This window comes from Lissotriton vulgaris (genome assembly GCF_964263255.1).
Source record: "Lissotriton vulgaris chromosome 8 unlocalized genomic scaffold, aLisVul1.2 SUPER_8_unloc_1, whole genome shotgun sequence".
In the NCBI taxonomy this organism is placed as follows: Eukaryota; Metazoa; Chordata; class Amphibia; order Caudata; family Salamandridae; genus Lissotriton; species Lissotriton vulgaris.
Window position 1 is genome coordinate 7,506,415 of NW_028240615.1, and position 19,667 is coordinate 7,526,081.

General features: G+C 42.7%; 1 protein-coding gene across 1 annotated transcript in view; it reads right to left on the reverse strand.

Moving 5' to 3' along the window:
* Nucleotides 1-19,667, reverse strand: part of TEX30 (testis expressed 30) — a 284,398-nt gene that overhangs the window by 8,653 nt on the left and 256,078 nt on the right. The window contains exons 4-5 of the mRNA XM_086947887.1: nucleotides 16,177-16,225; nucleotides 5,577-5,785 (exon numbers count right to left, since the gene is read on the reverse strand). Coding sequence (XP_086804013.1) covers nucleotides 5,577-5,785; nucleotides 16,177-16,225 — 258 coding nt within the window. The remainder of the gene's footprint in view (nucleotides 1-5,576; nucleotides 5,786-16,176; nucleotides 16,226-19,667) is intronic.

A 19,667-nucleotide genomic window follows, 5' to 3' on the forward strand; every position in this document is an offset into this window, starting at 1 on the left:
ATGTTGTTATCTTCCAGAAAGCCTGTCAGAATGGAATTACCATGGGTCTCAGCAATCTTAGAAACCCAAGGCAAGAGATATATGGGACGGAAGTTCTCCGGTTTGGCTGCATCCAATAAAGGCTTTTTTAGCAAGGGAATCACCCTTGCTTGCTTCCATGTCCTGGGGACAACTGCCTTGGATAGCAACATATTAATTACCTGGCCCAATGGAGACAGAAGCACGGGTAAAGAGTTCATAAATAGCTCCGGTTTAAGGGGGTCAGCAGGAGAGCCTGATTTCACCTTGCTGCACAGTACACGGAGTTCGTCCTGGGCTATTAACGGGAATGATGCAAGAGTGTGGGTGGGGCAGGTACTGGGAGCAGGGCCCAGGGATTGAGCAGCTATTCGGAATGATTTATAAATGTTCTCCACCTTTTCCACAAAGTAGGTGGCATGAGCCGAGCATTGCTCATCTGAAGCCGGCACAGGAGATAACCCTGCCTGTTTAAGGTCGGTCAGTATGCAGAAAACACATTTAGCTGGGTTCTTACTGCCCCTAATCTCAGCTGTGTAGTAGGCTGCCTGCTCTGACTGGATAGCCCTGTGGTAGTCCTTAATAGCTGCTTGATAGCGTCCTTTAGAGATCAAGTCATAATCCCGCCTCCACACCCGTTCCAGCCTTTTGCAAGCTTTATGCATGTTGGGGAGCTTATCACTGTACCTCAGCCTGTACTTAGTATTGCGGTACAAAAGGGGGTGGTGATGGACGGAGCATCTGAATCAATCAAACACTCACACCCAGTCAAAAGATCTGGGTTTAATCCATCACCGTTCTTTAGCCCACTATGCCACCCCAGTTCAGACATGGCTATATGCAAATCAGTCTGACCCTGTGCCTCATGGGAATAGTCCAGCCCGAACTGCCCAGCCATGTCTTCCCTGGACCGGAAACAAGCTTCCGAGGACCGGTTTCTGGCATTCCAGCCGTCTTCAGCCCGGCTTGCTTGAATCCAGTGGCAAAGTGAGCAAGGGACTCACGTCTGAGCATACCCTGCAACACTTATGGCGGCCAAAAGTGGTACAAAAGGGGGTGGTGATGGACGAGCATCTGAATCAATCAAACACTCACACCCAGTCAAAAGATCTGGGTTTAATCCATCACTGTTCTTTAGCCCACTCTGCCACCCCCAGTTCAGACATGGCTATATGCAAATCAGTCTGACCCTGTGCCTCATGGGAACAGTCAAGCCTGAACTGCCAAGCCATGTCTTTCCTGGACCGGAAACAAGCTTTAGAGGACCGGTTTCTGACATTCCAGCCGACTTCAGCCCGGCTTGCTTCAATCCAGTGGCAAAGTGAGCAAGGGACTCACGTCTGAGCATACCCTGCCACACTTATGGCGGCCAAAAGCGGTACAAAAGGGGCTGGTGATGGACGGAGCATCTGAATCAATCAAACACTCACAGCCAGTCAAAAGATCTGGGTTTAATCCATCACCGTTCTTTAGCCCACTCTGCCACCCCAGTTCAGACATGGCTATATGCAAATCAGTCTGACCCTGTGCCTCATGGGAACAGTCCAGCCCGAACTGCCAAGCCATGTCTTCCCTGGACCGGAAACAAGCTTCCGAGGACCGGTTTCTGACATTCCAGCCGACTTCAGCCCGGCTTGCTTCAATCCAGTGGCAAAGTGAGCAAGGGACTCACGTCTGAGCATACCCTGCCACACTTATGGCGGCCAAAAGCGGTACAAAAGGGGGTCGTGATGGACGGAGCATCTGAATCAATCAAACACTCACACCCAGTCAAAAGATCTGGGTTTAATCCATCACCGTTCTTTAGCCCACTCTGCCACCCCAGTTCAGACATGGCTATATGCAAATCAGTCTGACCCTGTGCCTCATGGGAACAGTCCAGCCCGAATTGCCAAGCCATGTCTTCCCTGGACCGGAAACAAGCTTCCGGGGACCGGTTTCTGGCATTCCAGCCGTCTTCAGCCCGGCTGGCTTGAATCCAGTGGCAAAGTGAGCAAGGGACTCACGTCTGAGCATACCCTGCCACACTTATGGCGACCAAAAGCGGTACAAAAGGGGGTGGTGATGGACGGAGCATCTGAATCAATCAAACACTCACACCCAGTCAAAAGATCTGGGTTTAATCCATCACCGTTCTTTAGCCCACTCTGCCACCCCAGTTCAGACATGGCTATATGCAAATCAGTCTGACCCTGTGCCTCATGGGAACAGTCCAGCCCGAACTGCCAAGCCATGTCTTCCCTGGACCGGAAACAAGCTTCCGAGGACCGGTTTCTGGCATTCCAGCCGTCTTCAGCCCGGCTTGCTTGAATCCAGTGGCAAAGTGAGCAAGGGACTCACGTCTGAGCATACCCTGCCACACTTATGGCGGCCAAAAGCGGTACAAAAGGGGGTGGTGATGGATGGAGCATCTGAATCAATCAAACACTCACACCCAGTCAAAAGATCTGGGTTTAATCCATCACCGTTCTTTAGCCCACTCTGCCACCCCAGTTCAGACATGGCTATATGCAAATCAGTCTGACCCTGTGCCTCATGGGAACAGTCCAGCCCGAACTGCCAAGCCATGTCTTCCCTGGACCGGAAACAAGCTTCCGAGGACCGGTTTCTGGCATTCCAGCCGTCTTCAGCCCGGCTTGCTTGAATCCAGTGGCAAAGTGAGCAAGGGACTCACGTCTGAGCATACCCTGTCACACTTATGGCGGCCAAAAGCAGTACAAAAGGGGGTGGTGATGGACGGAGCATCTGAATCAATCAAACACTCACACCCAGTCAAAAGATCTGGGTTTAATCCATCACCGTTCACCATCACATTGCGGCACTTAGACCTCTGGAGCGGGATAAGTATCTCAAGTGGCCGCAAGATCCAGTCTGACAGTGCTTTGTCGGCAGCATCAGGGTCATTCGGTAGGTTAGGGGTGTTAGTATAAAGAAGGGCAGGAAATTGCTCAGTATTTAATTTGTGCCACGGACGCCTGCAGGAAAAGTACTGAGCCGCCTTCTGAGCGGGCTCTACACCTGTAAGGGTCATAGGTATTAGATAATGGTCCGACCAGCATGGTGGAACAGGGAGGTCAACTGTGAGGGAGCAGAGAATCGAGAAAACTGGGTCCAGCAAATGGCCAGCACAGTGAATGGGGCCTTGAACCACTTGAATTAACTGACATGCCTCGAACTCAGCTAAGAAGATACCTATTTCCGGATCTAAAAGGCTGTCCAAGTGCAAGTTCAGGTCAGGTAAAATTGGCAGCTCTCATAACCAATGTACTAGCTATCTCTGTAAGTGCAGTCCTGAGTGGCCTGGGGGCCGGTAGATCAGAAGACCAGACAGAGTAAAGCCAGCATTGAAGGAAATCCCAAAATGTGCACACTCACAGCCAGCCAGGGCCATTTTGGCAAAGGAACAGGTGAAACAGGTTTTACAAATAACTGCAATTCCACCTCCCCTAGTGTCTCAATTAAGAGTCATGATATTAAAACCCTGGGGAAGTGCCAGACCGGGCTGAGCCACAGAGTCGGCAGACAGCCGGGTTTCCGTTAAGAAAGCACGTCCGGGGATTCATCTTGCAGTAACTCGTGAACATTGAGATAGTGCTTCACTATGTCTAGAAGAGGTGTGCTTCGTGATAGAAGGGTGAGTAGCCGACGCGCTGAAGCCGCAGCATAAGCAGCAGAAAGGGCCCTCTGGCACTACACCCTGGAGATGTCTCTCTGATAGCCATCAATTTGCCGCGAGAATATGTAAACCTGCGTCTAATCAGACCGACAGCGTGACAGGCGCTGGCCAGGCGCGGACGGGCTTGCCTTCGGCATGCCGGCAGCGCGCCCGCTGCGTGCCTCAGCATCACCAGCATACTAAAATAGGCGAGCGCTGGTGGTCTGTAACGCCCCCTGCCACCCGGAAATGCGTCACCCCAGGGGAGTCCGCGGAAACAAGTCACCACCCTCCACTCAATCGGCAGCCTGCCGCGGTGGACCGGGGCGGTGAGAGAACAGTAAAAGGTAACATGCCAATTTAGAGATAGAGCACGAGGAGTTAGTGCGCCCCACACAGTGCGTTTTACAAAGTTTAAAAGCAAAAACAGCACGTTTTATAGCGTTTAAAAGCAGGTAAGAAACAATATTGTTTTAAAACTAAGTCAGGCAGTGTTTAAAACAGCGTAAAATTAACAGGGTTAAGGGAATGCCGGTGGCCTCACCATAGACCATAGTGGTTATGCTGGGTGCCGCAAAGGCATTTTATTCATTAGAGTGGTCCTTTTTATATGCAGTACTGCAAAAATTGGGGATACCCATCGGATATTTAAAACTGATCTGCCTATTACACTCCCACCCGGTGTCCCGACTCCGGGTAAACGTGACAATCACAACACAATTTCCCCTCACGCGTGGCACAAGGCAGGGATGTCCGCTATTTTTTATTTGTCGCAATGGACCCACTTGCCCGACATATCCAGGAGCGCCACCTCCATGGACTGCACCGACCTGGTCTCCATTGGAAGCTGACTTTGCGCATCTGGCCTGGAACTGTGTAGTTATTCAGACTTACTGGGGGGAGATGTTCCTCCACCTGTAACTCATGGTCGAGAAAATCTTGCATCCTACACCACTGATGGCATTGTTGGGATAGGTTAAGGCCATTAAAAAAGTGCATTAGATGGTTCACAGCAATAGCCCTTCTGTTGGCAAAACATCAAATCTCCGTGGAGTAGACCACACCCACCAACAATAAAAAAGTGGCTTTAGGATCTTCTCTATTGCAACACAACAAGCGACGATTATGCCGATTATGCCACACTATTGCCTGAGACCTCAAGGCCTCAAGGCCCGGGACATATGGCTGCCACTCAAGGATTACTTACAAGTTCACCCTCTGGATGAAGCATCGGAGTGAACTGAGAAAAATCTCTGGGGACACTATACACGGCTGAGTTTGTCTGGACAAATAACCTGCTAGTGGTAGTCCGGGTGGTGCACACAATGTACTTAACTATAACATGCTAGTGATATTATTTCATCTGCTGTGATATAATATGATCGATGTGATTTATACTGTACTATTTGATTTCAATGCTCCCATGTTGTTTTTGTTTGGTTAATACTTAGCGACTGCTATATATTCTGCCACATAAACCATCAACATAGCAGACAATTCGTTGTCTGATGTATTGTCTATTTTGTTGTTTGTTGGATAAATACTATTAAAAAAGATTTTTTTTTTTTAAAGGACATATGTGGCGTGGAATAGTACAAGTTTAAAAATTATATGTTGTAACATGTCAATATAGTAATGTACAGTAATACAATCTAATGCACTACAGCGAAACAAGCGTTTAAGCAAAATACATTTTTTTTTTAACTAGAAAGAGTCCCTATCATAGTTGTCATTTACTTTGATTGTTTGATTGCTTAGTGTGTCTTCTGGCTCTTATACACAATCCAGACCCGTGGCTCTGCTCCCTCTATGGATTTGCTGGCTGGCCCACCTCTACAGGGTATGTTCTAATCATAGTATAATGTAATCCAATTTCTAAGCCTGTTTTACAGATCCTACTCACCTTCTCGCACATTTCATCAGCAGACCCTGAGATGAACAGAGTCGGATGTTTAACGAGAAGTAAATCCTCAGTGCGAAGCTTGCTCGGATCCTTTACTGGATGGAGTGGGTATGACAGGCATATCAGACCTCGAACAAAGCTCCAATCAGCTTCATCTTCACGTAACTTGCTCACAATAGCAGCAGCAGCCCGCGATCCCATTGAACGGCCTAGGACACATACAAATTCATATATATTTAAAACAGTAAACATTGTTGCCATGTCTGTATGTTTCCTTTGTTGAAACAAATTACTAATACATAAAAATGCAGTACATTTTCTGTGGACAACGAACATTGTAGCAAAGATCAACACAAGTCTGTGGTGCAATCCTCAGTTCCTCTCAGAACCTACAGAGGTCAACTGCGGAGTGCCCATGGGATCCTCCCTGAGCCCCACCTTCTTCAACTTCTACATGGCCCCCCTCACTGCCATGTCTAGAACCACGGACTCAACATAATCTCCTACACCGATGACACACAGCTGATCCTCTCCCTCACCAACGACCTACAGCCGCCAGAATCAAATTCCACAGCGGGATGAAGGCTGTTGACACCTGGATGAAAGCTCAAGCTCAACTCAGACAAGACCAAAGTACTCATCCAAGGCCACCCCCTCAGCATGGGACAACTCTTGGGGGCCTGCCACACTGGGCCACCCCCACCCCCAACGGACCACGCATGTAACCTCAGCCTCATACTGGACTACTTGATCACAATGAACCGCCAGATCAACACCATATCCTCATCTTGCTTCCACACGCTCCGCCTGCTTCGAAAGACATTCTGATGGAGCCCCACAGAACCCAGAAAGACGGTCACCCACACACTCATCCCCAGCAGACTTGAATACCGCAACACACTCTATATACCCCGGTATCACCCAGAAACTCCTCATGATACTAAAGAATGTTCAAAACACCACAACCAAACTGGTCCTCAACAACCCCTTCCGCAGCTACATTACCAAACACCTTCAAGAACTCCACTGGCAACCTGTCAACAAAAGAATCATCTTCAAGCTCCTCAGACATGCCTGCAAAGCTCACCACGACGCAGGACCAGCATATCTGAACCACCGCCTCTTATTCCACATACCCACTAGACACCTTCGCTCCCACGGATCCACAAGACCAAAACCAGAGAAGATCCTTCACCCACCTCGCCACCAAGATCTGGAACACCCTGCCTCTCTACCTCAGGCAAGCTCCGCAGCTGACCCAATTCAGGAAGGATCTCAAGACCTCGCTTTCTAAACCCCTGATTGATTCATTGATTGAGATATGCTCTTTGATTGCTTATTCACATCTTACACTGGCAACATGATGGGCACCCATAAGTCAGACATGGATATATGTGCATGCACACTAACCACTTTTTTTTAAATTAATTTTTCATGCAAAGATTGCTACAACACAGAGTACAGTTCACAGGATAGCTTTTTCAATACATTAGAAGGAGTCCACGTTGCACAGGTTATGAATGGGTATGCTTATTTCAAGATTCACACTGGAGTCATTTTGACATCAGGATCGGTAGTACAAGCTATACAATGACAACTTAAAAAATCTAGTAACAGAATAACCTGAGATAAGTATATTATCCTCCTGGTTTTGCAAAATATTTTTCCCAAGACTAAATAATATATCTAATACAATGTAGATGGGAGCACTCAAACTCAGGAGAAACACAATTCGAGAAGGGACGGAAATCAATTATGCTGTATCGGTTTAGTCAACTGATTTACGTTGTATATAGATTTTCACTTATGGATCGTCATCGAAAGGAGAATTACCCTGCCATCATGCTCAAGTATTTGCATTGCCAAGACTTTAACGCCCTGAGCCTGAGCAATCTCATATTTTGAAAACTTCTTCTAGCCTCAGGTCTCAATGCCGTTTCCTCACAGTCGAACACACAGCATACACATTTAAAAAAAAAGAAACACCGAGACGCAGGGTGGAAATATATTATACAGCACAGCAGACGTGAAGGTTGTGCCGCACTGAGCATGAAGAAAACATAAAAAAATAGATAAAGCGCTGCGGACGTGAAGCATGAGCCGCGCTGAGGCAGTGAAAGACAAGGAAAAAAAGGAGTCCCCAGAGGGACACAAACACCTAAAGCATAAGGATACAGAACTTGGCTGGAGCTAAATGGGTGGAAACAGGAAACCAAAATGCATTCCTTCAACAAATCAGAATAAATAATGGATGAATGACAATGCGGGCAGCTAATAGCAAGAAGATGGGCAGACTAGAAGTCCACAGACTGATTAGAGCAGGTCTCAAAGAGACAGACCATGCGCTGCCTAGTCTCGACCTAAAAAGGAGAAACTACAGTAGAAAGCAATGGGGACTCTGAGGCACTGATATGACAGGTGATAAAACGTGGTGATTGATAATCAGTGGTGACAACATCCACGGGACGCCTAAAAGGGAGGTCTGGGGGGATTCAGCAGATTCCTTTTAGGGTTCAAAGATCTAGCCTCCTGGTGAACAAGAGGAGAGTATGGAGGAAGAACTACAGAAAAACAAACCTTGATGTCATACTGGGGCATTTGAGCAAAGAAGGGGTCTCTATGAAAACCTACTGCCAGGGGAGCTCTGGCAGTGTCCCATCTGCCGAGGCCTTGGTAGTCTACCCTCAACAGCAGCAGCCTAGGTATTCTTCTGCAACAAGTTATACAGAATCACTGCCTGTACCTCATTTGTCCGCTTTGAATGAACCTTTTATCACACTTACCTGTTTTCATTTTCTTGTCATATCGAAGCCTCAGTCCTCCAGCTTCGCCTAGCCCTTTGGAACCTCCTGTGTCCCAATTTGGCTTTTATTTGCCGTCTGTTAATGTACTTGTATTTTCTTGCAAAGTTGCCAGGACTGGTTTTATTGTTTATTTTTTCAATCATTTTAGCTCATTTATTTTGAAAGTTTGAATCTTTCTTGGGCCTGTTTCCTACCCAGGAATGGCCAACCTACCCTACTGGGTGAACCGGCTCCCGGTGACTGCTCTGCCGTTTCCTCCCCTCTTGAGCAAAGACTTCCCCTCCCTATGGGGACCTTAAAATGGCAGCATCAGTGCAGACGAGCAACGGAGCACCAAAGGACCACCAACCTGCTTACTACTCAGCTTTTCTGCATAATCTTAGAGCTCCCATTTCCTCGAAAACTGCACGATACCCCCACCCCCTCTAAAGTAAAGGGGGAGATTCAGCTGCCGCAATTGCAAATTTTCCTTTCCTTCTGCATAACCTCCAGACCCCATCCCACCCTCAACCCTTGTCTGGCCTAGGCCACTACCATTTCCACAAGACCATCAAACCTACCGGCCTATGATGCCTCCAAATCATGTTGGCTCACTTCCCAAACATCAAAAGAATTGAGGGACCTTTTACACTGCCAGACTCCAGGCTTACTTTTCACTACTGAAACTTGGCTCAATAACTTTTTAAATCTAGATATCGCAATTGACATACCCTCTGGATACAAAATCGCTAGACAAAACAGACACCACAAACCCAGATGTGGCGTTGCCATCAGTTACAAAGACATTCTTACTATCTCTGTCCTCAATTCCACGTAAACGATTGGTTAGAATACCTTACTTTTGAACTAGCGTCTAAGAAGTTCCTCCCCGTGCTGCACCCCCTTTATATGACCTCTGGCTCGAGAAAAAACTTCAGTTCCAAACCTGCAGACCTGCTGGCCAGTCACCACGCAATAGCACAATCCGATTTTCCTGGGAGTTTCCCATTTAGGCATGCCCATAAACTAGACAATTGTATTGTTCTTGATGACTTGGCCACTCTGGGTTTTCAGCAACTAGTCTATAGCCCCAAGCACTCAGTAAGACATACACTCGACCTCTTCTTTTCTAACATATTCCTCTTTCCCCACTCAACCAGTGACAAGCTCGAATCACTTCTTATTCACCTTTAAATTCCATGCTCACTGTCCCTGTCTCAGGTTGACTAGGGCAAACAAACACTCACCTCCACATCCCAGAAACATCTCCTCTTTCAAACTCAGGGAAGTTCTTACCACCTCCCCCAGCATGCTTGTCCAATATCTCCGTAACTGCTCATTTCTTAAACAAATGGACCATCCACTCTCTTGATAGCATTGCCCCACTTAAAACCTTTTCTGCTTCTTGCAAATCTCCTTCTGCGAGTTGGTGGTCTGATGATCTTTGACTCCCGAAGAGCTGGTGAATGGTGCAGGAACACACCTGGATACACTCTTGCAACGATTCGGACATGGCTACCTATAAAGGTGCCCTTGAACAACTATCACTTGCAAATTAGGCTTGCCCCTTGTGGTTCGCACTGAACATGGTTCTAACTTCTCCTTGTTAGATCTTTGCCATTGATAAAGAGTTTTCTCAGCCCATAACCTATATGGCTCCCATCATACTGGCTCGGGATTTATGCACCAAATTCTCTGAATTCTTCATAAGATTGACACTGTCTACACCAACTTTTCACCATCTCCTCTCTCAACTAACTGCCTTTGTAAGACACTCATTCCTGATCCTCATTCAGTAGTTTTCTTTCCAATTTCACTGCGATCACCACAGAGGTGCCAATCAAACTGTTTCTCTCTACCAAATCTTTACAGCCGGATTAACCATGCCTTCACTTAATTTCTTCTCTCTGCTCTGACATCGTAGGCCCTGTACTCACCTCTCTATGTAATCTGTCTCTTTTACCAGCCAAGATCCCCAGTGCCTGGAAACATACTAAGGTTAACCCGATACTTAAAAAGCCCAATTCCAACCCACAGGTTCTCTCAAAATACAGACTAATATCTGTCCTTGTCCTCCTAGCTAAATTCCTTTAAAAAACAGTTATCATTCTATATTGAAGTTTACTCCATACTACGTCCATTCCAATCCAGCTTCAGAGCGGCCCATAGTACTCAGCCAGTTCTGATCGCTGCTACCAACGACATCTGATTCGTGAAGGATCGGGGAGCCACAGCAGCTCTGATCATTCTCGACCTTTCTGTGGCTTTCAATTCAGTTTTCCATGCCACCATCCTTAGCTGCCTCCATGACGGAGGCACTGCCTGGATTCCTTTAACCACTTCCGCGCGGATGACAAAGCCAGCTCGTCATGGGCGTTACCTGCGCTACGCGCATAACGAGCTGGCTTTGTCACGTAACCCGCGATTTTTGAAAATCCAGCGCACAGCGGGAAAACGCGGTAGCGCGGAAGCGGTTAACTGGTTCCATTTCTTTCTTTTAGGCAAATTCTCAGTCTATCCTACTAGCCCATTCAGATCTTACTGCACATGACCCCTCACAGAAGCATTGTCAGGAAATAAGGCTTTGATATATTCTACTATTCAGATGATATGCAACTCATTCTCTCGATCTCCAAAAACTCAGCCTGGACTTGTACAAGCTTCAATACCCATAACTCTCTACTTTCCCAGGTGATGTGCTGCTCCACGGTTTATCCATTGAATTCTGGAACTCTTAGTCCTGTTTTATAATTGGAATAAACAAGACTAGAATTCAAAGAAAAAAGAAAAAGCCTGGACTGGGGCAGCACATCATGCATGGGACTGGGAAACGTGACTGGGCTGAATACCTGTATGCTCGAGGAAGTCCCCTGAATATGCGTGCACTGCTTAAAGCCAACAGCAACAAAATGGAGGTAAAAAGCTTCAGCATCACTGCCTCTTTATGGGACAACAGCTGGTGGTCGTCTGATCTTGAACCCCCCTCCCCCTTCACGCCTCCTCCTATGCTAAAATTCTTGGAATCATTCTAGACAGTAACCTCACTATGGGAGATCAAATCACATCAATATAACCCTCCAGTTTTGGAATCCTGAAGATGCTCAAGAAGGTTGTTCAGTGGCTTCCCGGTAACTCCTGTGGGTCTGTTATTCTGATCTTTATAAACAATCATTTAGACTACAGTACAGGCTTGTTTGTATGCATTCCAGGCTATCTAACAAACCGGTTCCAGGTCATCCAGAACACGGCCGCTCATCTTGTCCTAAATCTGCCTGCTCACACCGCCATGACTACTAACCTAGGAGCCCTCTACTGGTTGCCTATTCAGAAAAGGCCCCTCTTTATACTGCTCTGCTGCACCCAGAGAGCTCCTCACCTCTGGAGTAGCCGCTATCGCTGCAATAGAATTTTCTTTGTGCACTATTCCAGTCTCCTCCACCAGTCTGCCACCCGTGTAGCTCACATCCCACACAGCCAAAGATGCAGAGCTCGCTGCCACTTGTTTTTTTTACCTGGCTCCCCACAATCTTCCCATGACTCCCCATCTTACCAACTCCTGCACCTCCTGAAGCAGCTAAAAACATGTCTGTTTTGATCTCACGGTTCCTTGTAGCTCGACTGTGGTCCTTCTCTGCACTGAGATAACCGCATGGGTGAAACACCGCCTTACAAACAAGTTACTTTGGTAGAGAGTCTTGAAGAATATCTCTATGCCTACACCGCATTCCCCCACCGAAGGACTGCAGGATAAGCAAGGATGGCAGGCAACATCACAGAAGAGATGGGGGAGGGGTCTTGTATGATACTTTGTCCGGAGTGCTTTGGCACAACCAGGAATTGGGCCCCAGAGGGCATTTGTCTGCCTTACATATGCCCATCGAGATACAAGCCCTAGCGTAACAACAAAGGGTGAGAAAGATGTAGTAGGCTTTGCCTGGAAAATGACATTTAGCAAAAACTCTAATTAGATGTTTCGAAGAGAAGACAAAAACAGTGGTGGGAGAGGAGTGTTATTTTATCAACAAAGCTGCCTGTAACTTGAGGTTCTCAGAATCACAAATGTGATGGAAAGGGCTGTGTTGTCAAAAACAGGTATCGGTGTGGATGTTCTACCAGGTCACACTGCCGTAGAAAGCGGTCTTTTCATACCCCTCCTAGCCTGCTTGCAGCAGTGTCTGTATTAATAAAGAGTTACATTGCAACACCAGTAATGCAAACAGAAGGATTAGACAAATTCCGTATATTGGGGTAACGAGAAATATTGGCAGCTTTCTAAATATTGAAAGTTGTGCTTTTGGCACACCCAGGAGCTTAAGCACGATGGTGTGCAACCACTGCTGCTCTCCTGCGTGTGTTCAGAGGACTGCGACGCAGACAAAACTCACCGTAAAGGGAGTCTGGCTATCACTTGTACTATTACCTCAACTTTTACTACTTAAATTACTTACATAACATGTACAAGTATGCCTTATGTACATCATAGCATCGCTGTGTTAATACATGCTTCTTTGAAATCTTTTTTTTGCTTGGATTTCTTGACTTTCGACCAACTGTTAAATATTGTACTGTATAGAAATTAAGAAATCTGTTCTGAGCTGGTGTGAGGGGTCGGTTGCAGTACAATGCACCTTCTGAACCTAACTAAACCCCCATTTTCTCCAAAGGCTGATCAGCTATTACCTCCTAAACCATCATGTGTATATAGTCACATCAAATGTAGTTATTTTGTGTACTAACCTTATTTAATGTCAATAATAGGTTAGTACCTAATTATCTATGGAAATGCCTAGATTCAGAACTCAATGTACCTTTTGGTGGATGCACTGAAACCTCCGATGGGAAACTATTTTGTCTTCACATAGAAGGTCACCTATAACTTGGGTCATTGTGTTTTCGTTCCCTTTTTAATCCAGTGTGAGAAAGAAAATCCATTCTGTTCTTAGCTTATTGGATCATTATGGTTACTTTGTTGTATTGTAGTTTAATATGAACATCTATCAGATAACACATTAAACTCTTGGAAGGAAGGTATTGATTTAAGGCCACAAAAAAAATACTCCACATTAATTACATCATCAGGTGCAGATAGTCGAATTTCCTCCTTCAATTGGAACGTTTATTACTATTAAAACTCATGCACAACTCTACTAAGTATAGGCTGTTCATGAATCCTCTCCTATTTAATATGGCAGTCTGCTCAATGAAGTCAAAATAGGTCTCAAAACCGGATCACTGACATAATATCGAGGGACAGAATATCGACCATCAAGAATATCGTTGACAAAATATCGACAGACAAAATATTGAGTTTCTATCTACAAAAGGTAAGTACAAAAATATCGAGTTAAAAATATTGTTTACTAAAATATAGTTTTTTAAAATATCGACTTTACTAAAAACAATGTTAAATTAAATTAATATTAAAAATTAATTTCTAAAATATACTTAAAAATACTTAAATTAACTTATAATAATTAAATAATTAATGAAAGTGAAAACATTTTTTTAATTTATATTTGTTAAAACATATATATATAGTAACAAAATATAATTAAATAATAGCCATTATTATGAACGTACAATAACAAAAATGTAAAAATTACTATTCCCACTCCGAAGAGTGCAAGCGTAGGGAAAGCGTTGGATAACATAGGAGTTAAAATTACTATTCCCACTCCAGTGGGTGCAACAGTAGGGAAAGCGTTGGATAGCGTAAGGGTAAAAATTACTATTCCCACTCCAAAGAGTGCAACAGTAGGGAAAACGTTCGATAGCGTAGGGGTTAAAATTACTATTCCCACTCCAGTGAGTGCAATAGTAGGGAAAGCATTGGATAGCATAGGGGTTGAAATTACTATTCCCACTCCAATGGGTGCAACAGTAGTGAAAACATTGGATAGCGTAGGGGTTAAAATTACTATTCCCACTCCAGTGAGTGCAACAGTAGGGAAAGCGTTGGATAGCGTAGGGATTAAAATTACTATTTCCACTCCAAAGAGTGCAACAGTAGGGAAAGCGTTGGATAGCGTAGGGGTAAAAATTACTATTCCCACTCCAATGGGTGCAACAGTAGGAAAAGCGTTGGATAGCGTAGGGGTTAAAATTACTATTCCCACTCCAAAGAGTGCAACAGTAGGGAAAACGTTGGATAGCGTAGGGGTAAAAATTACTATTCCCACTCCAAAGAGTGCAACAGTAGGGAAAGCGTTGGATAGCTTAGGGGTTAAAATTACTATTCCCACTCCAGAGAATACAACATTAGGGAAAGTAAATACTTCATATATTATTTAAAAATGTAAAAATGAATATCTATTAATAATCAATTAAAATGTTTATATAATATAGTAATTATTATATAAAATTTTTATTTAACAATAATTATTACAATTGATCACCTATTAATACCAATTATTAAAAATTAACAATTAACTATTTATTAATTAAAAATTATTAAACAATTACTTCCAATTAAATAAATGTCATTAAATTTAATTATTTAATTAATCACTAATAAATTACTTCCCACCCTATTCCCCTATAAACCCAAAACCCGCTACAGAAAATAAATTATTAAAATTAACATAATTAACAATTAATCTATTAAATTAAATTAATTGGCAAATACATTTTTTATAATTACCCATAAATACTTAATTAATAATTAATTCTAAATAAATACCAATAAATAATTTTACATATTTAATTAATTATAATTTTTCCCCCCACCCAATTCCCCTATAAACCCACAACCCGCTACAGAAAATAAATTAGTAAAATTTACATAATTACCAATTAATCAATTAATTAAAATTAATTACCAATTAAAATCGAATTAATTAACAAATATAAATTAATTCACAATTAATTAAAATTTACTATCAATAAATAAATTGACATTAAATTAATTATAATTAAATTACTTCCCAGCCAATTCCCCTATAAACCCACAACAGAAAATAAATTAGTAAAATTTACATAATTACCAATGAATCAATCAATTAAAATTAATTACCAATTAAAATTCAATTAACAAATATAAATTAATTAACAATTAATTAAAAATTACTATCAATAAATACATTTACATATTTAATTAATTATAATTAAATTACTTCCCACCCTAATCCCCTATAAACCCACAACCCGCTACAGAATTAAATTACGCAATAATTATAAAAACAAAATTCATTAATTAAAATTAATTCTAACATAAATACACACTTTTCACACATATTATAACATAAAAATACACTATAAAAAATTAGATATTATTCAAAAATCGATATTTTTAACTATCTATATTATATACTTCGATATTTTAACTTTCTATATTTTTAACAGTCGATATTACATCACTTACCTTCAAAACAATATTTTGGTTATCTATATTCTGTCCTGTCGATATTTTGTCCAGTCTATATTTAAAACTCGATATTATGTCCAATCGATATTTTGGAGTCGATATTATGTCTGCACACCCTCAAAACCCAAGCAAACAAAGTACATTTGGAGGAATGCTATTGGTGTTGTCTTGCATAGATGTACGACAGGGAAAGGATAATTGTTTCTGTACACTGGATGGCCTTTCTGAAAGATTAACTGCACATAAAGTACATCCACTAGTATTTCTTGCAATTTGCTTTCATGAAACAATGCAATGGTTCATTTTAAAATGACCAACAATAATTATTATAAGCTCACAATTTTAATGGTAGTCCAATAATTACACGACTATTACATCGAGAACTTTTTAGATCCAGTATGGTGAAACATGAACACCACAACAAGTAGAAAGCATGAATAAAGCATTCACCTACCAGCAAGAAAAACACCATTAAGTTGATACTCTGATCTCTTCAACGACCACTAAAAATATAAAAAGAAAAATTTTAAGAGACACACATTTTTATAAAGGATTTTATCAAAGGTTGAAATGAATAGTCAAACCACCAAAGACTTATTAAACTGTACTAAATGAAAATAAAGAGGAAATCCATATATAACAGCCACAAAAAACACACTTTCTCTTTCTTTGCTGCTCAACTGCCAGATAAGTGCCTTTTCCTGTAGAGTGTTATTGGGGACCATGTATTTCTCCCTAGAAGGGTTTAAGTAATGTAAAGCTTTGCAGTTTTCATGGAGTACAAAGCTAAATCGCTTGTGTGGCGCACTGTAAGGGCTGAGAAGAATAGGGTGATTCTTCCTGCCCTCCCTCTATTCCTGTGCGGTGATCTCACCGGACCCATGCAGAGCCGCTGGTCTCTTACTGCTCACCACGCTTTGTTTATTAGTTATGAATTCTTGCTATTGTTTAAACCTTTCATTTAACTTTTAATCCGGATAGATTGAACATAATCGTGGGAAGTCGGTTCACCAAAATGCCAGGGGTAGCGGAAGTGACATGGATGACATCACAGTCTTGACTAACAGGGTCAAGACTGATTTGCATATGGCTGGGTCTAAACTGGGGTGGAGTTCCCCAGGTCTTTGGGACTGGGGGTGGATGTTTGCATTGTCCAGCATTCCGTCCATCAATTGTTTCTTTTGCATAGATCACAGAAAGTGACATCACATAATCATTGATCTTATGACATCACAGGAAGTGACATCAGAGGACCGTTGACTTGCCGTTAGTATATGGAGTTACTGTGTCCTCCGCTGGTGCATCTAAAGCACACCTGGCAAGTTGCTGAAGGAGCTGAAGTGCAATGCCTGCATATGATATACTAACTCAATCCAAATGTATAATGCAACTGATGCATGATATAATATTTTGTTTGTTACTGTGACTCTCCCAAAAATCATTGATACACTGCATTTAATTCATATGTTATAGATGCATCAACATTAGAATGAGAACCATAATTGAAACATACAAGATGAGAGCTTTGCATAATGCCCAATAAAGAAAGTGCGCAATTGTGCAATCAGGCCTATGAGGAAGTGTGCGTGCCTAACACTCAGGGGCTGCTCCTCAGCACTGCCTTTCAGGACTGCGAAAAAAGAAAAATAAGATGATAATAGCGCAAGGTAATTAGCATTTTATTTTTCTGTGCTGAGGCAGTTTTGTGGGGTGGGCTGGGCTGGGCAGACAGTGGGAAGGAGTGGTGGCTCATAGTGCGCGTGACTTTTGGCCGGCCATCTTGGGCCAGCTAAACAGTCATGCACACTTTCCATGTTTTCCGCCAGCTGTATTGTACAGCTTGGGTGAAGCACATGCACAGGCTCCTAGTCCCTGTCTGAGCGCCGAACAGCAGCGCTCAGGCCAATCACAACGCATCATTGTGATTGATTAAGGGGAGCCTGAGTGCTTCCTGCTTCCACAGAAGGAAGAGGACAGAGGAGAGGCGGCGGCCTCTGCCCCACTACGACTTCCCAGGAGCAGCTGCTACTGCTAACACTAGGCATAGTACTAAACTAGACTGCATGTCAGCCAGCACCCAGTAATAATGATAAGCTGCATGCCACTCTGTCTAGGTCAAAAGATTCAGAACTCGGCTGCCAGACTACTCTTGCATAAAAAACCACGAGACCACATCTCCCCTGCATTGGTTACCGGTTGCCAGAAGATCCTCCTTCAAGCTGCTTTGTATTACCCACAAGGCAATACATGGAATAGGACCACTCTTCATCAGGAATAAAATCACCAAACACATTCAACAAAGGAACCTCCGCTCTAAAGGAGCATCTCGCCTCAAAATCCCACCATACAAGAAAAAAAAACATTGGTGGCACATCCTTCTCTGTTCAAGCAGCTAAAGTATGGAACTCTTTACCCCCAACATAAGATCCACCGACAACCCCCTTATCTTCAGAAAACTACTCAAGATTTGGCTCTTCCCCACATAAGCACCATACGCAAACAGAAATTTACAGCATATCCCTCTGTATATAAGCATTTGTTTTCACTATAGATATGTACCTATCTTTGTGTATTACTTTATAAAACATGTAAAATAATTATGTTGTTAAGAGAAAAGAAAATAATAATAATAATAATAATATTAATAAATAAATAAAAATCATCTTTGGTCTACATGTACATACTTCCATTGTGCATCTATGTACCTTCCATGGACTTGGATCTGTGTGTCTGTTACTTTTCTCCTGAAAAAGCATATCCAATGCACTACCCTATTTCTCATCCTGTGCCTCTACCAATATATTTAATCTAAATATACTTACTTCCTTTATGTATCTATATACTTTCAATGTACTTATGTATATATTTATTTATCACTTTCTTCTAATTTAGCATTTCCAATGCACTACCCTATTTCTCAGCCTACACTTCGCTCAAAATATCTTCTAGCCCAACCTTTTGACTCATCTCAAACTTCTTTCTACTACTCTTTCCAATGCACTACCCTATCTCTCATCCTAAACATCTATCAATATATCCTCTACATCCACTCTCTCATTTATCCCAAACCCCATACCACTACTATGATCGCCAAAATAACCCTTTATAGACTCTCTCCTACTCTACTTGTATCATCTGACACCTCTTTTTACTATACCGATCCCCTAAAACAAACCTTTCTAAACTCTTCCCTCTGACTCTTACCCTCCAAAACTCCTTTTTACTCATCCAAAAGCCTCTTCCTACTGCTAAGACCTAAAAAAAAAAATCCTTCACTCTTTTATCCCTTCACTATCCTTTTCAATCAAAATTAACAGACTAACATGTTCACTTCTCAAATTTCATATTCAACTATACTAATATACAGCCCAAATAACTGAATAACATATCTACTACTCAAATTTCTTCATATTTATACTATACTAATTTTCAACATTAATCCTTTATGGGTTCCGGAGTGGCGTGCTACTCGCCAGAAAAGCGCTTCAACACCCATCAGGGGTAACAAGTGCTATATGAATGCAAATCTTTCTTCCCCTTTTATCCCTCCGCTATCCTTCTCACTCCAAGTAACAGACCAATATCCACCACTGAAATTACTTCATATTTCACCATATTAATTCACCAATAATCCTTTAAAGGCTTCTTGAATAGCGTGCGTCAACAAGCGATAAATAAATACAAACCTTTGTCCTCCTCTATCCTTCTGCTATAATTCCAAATCCAAATAACTGACTAACCTGTCCACCACTTAAAATGTACTTGCATGTTTCACTATACTAATTCAACACTAATCCTCTATGGGTCCCGGAGTTGCGTGCTACTCGCCGAAAAAGCGCTTCGACGCCTCGTCAGGGGTAGTAAGCGCTATATAAATGCAATTACAATACAATACAATATGCGCATTTGTCTTTCAAATGTATACTTTTTTGCTTTAGTAGCAGT